This window comes from Myotis lucifugus, unplaced genomic scaffold (assembly GCF_000147115.1).
Source record: "Myotis lucifugus unplaced genomic scaffold, Myoluc2.0 scaffold_196, whole genome shotgun sequence".
Taxonomy (NCBI): domain Eukaryota; kingdom Metazoa; phylum Chordata; class Mammalia; order Chiroptera; family Vespertilionidae; genus Myotis; species Myotis lucifugus.
In genome coordinates, this window is record NW_005871244.1 from 109771 (window position 1) to 110893 (window position 1123).

Sequence of the window (1123 nt, forward strand, 5' to 3'; positions counted from 1 at the left end):
CCATATCTATGACTGTGCTCCCTCCAAGGTCAAATGGCAGGAGGACAGAGAGAGAGCGAACATAAAGGCAACCGTGTTCGGCTCTGCCCTTTTGGAGCTGTGACTTCACCAAATGGACCAGAATGTTCCTTCCCCTCAGAGATTTGATTCCTCTGGTTTTCTGTTGCTGGACACACTCTACTGTTGCTACCCTTGCTGCAGAATTGCCTGGGGACCGATGCATGAGAGAATGGAGAAAAGGGAGTGGAAATTGCCAGAAGGAGAGGAGTAGGGGGAGATAGAAGAAGGGGAAGTGGGGATAAATGGTGATGGAAGGAGACTTGACTTGGGGTGGTGAACACACATACAATATACACATGATGTGGTGCAGAATTGTATACATGAAACCTGTATGATTTTATTAGCCAATGTCACCCCAATAAATCCAATTGGAAAAATAACCAGGGTATTTCTTCTACTCCTCTGAACCTCAGGAGTTTTCTTTTCTGCTCCTGGAGCCACAACTAGAGGGTTTCTCTTGGATCTCTGTCTGCACCGCAGTACTCACTTCAAGTTCAGGCTGTGCTAGATTCAGTTGCAGGATGCGGGGGCATCCTGGAGGATAAAATGGAGAACTCAACACCAACTAAGTGGTACTTCAAATTCTGGTGCTCTTCTCTGAACCTCCTGACATTTACTTTTCTGAGTTCTCAAACAGCTATGCCTTGCATTTTGACCAAGTTGTATAGTGCTCAGTGGGAGAAAATGATATTGGTGCAGGTGGACTCCTTGTTATCTGGAACTAGAACCTGTGTAGTTTTGATTTGCATTACAAGCAAGGTAGTTGTCATTTTTATTTTCATATATTTTTATTGATTTCAGAGAGGAAGGGAGAGGGAGACAGAGAAACATCAATGATGAGAATCACAGTTCAGCTGCTTTCTGCACACTCCCTACTGGGGATTGAGCCTGCAGCATGGGCATGTGCCCTGACCGTGACCTTCTGGTTCATAGGTCAACGCTCAACCACCGAGCCACGCCAGCTGGGCAGTAGTTGTCATTTTTTAAAAATATAGGACCCATTGGGATTGTATAAATTCCTTGATTTAATCGTGAGAAGGAACCCTGGTAAGAAAGATAGTGC

The 1123-nt window shown here is 45.1% G+C and overlaps 1 protein-coding gene across 1 annotated transcript in view; it reads left to right on the top strand.

Annotated features, from left to right (window-relative positions):
- Positions 1–380: 380 nt before the first annotated feature.
- RGN (regucalcin) overlaps positions 381–1123 on the top strand; it is a 6159-nt gene continuing 5416 nt past the window's right edge. The window contains exon 1 of the mRNA XM_006097221.3: positions 381–389. Within this exon, the coding sequence (XP_006097283.1) occupies positions 381–389 (9 nt within the window). The remainder of the gene's footprint in view (positions 390–1123) is intronic.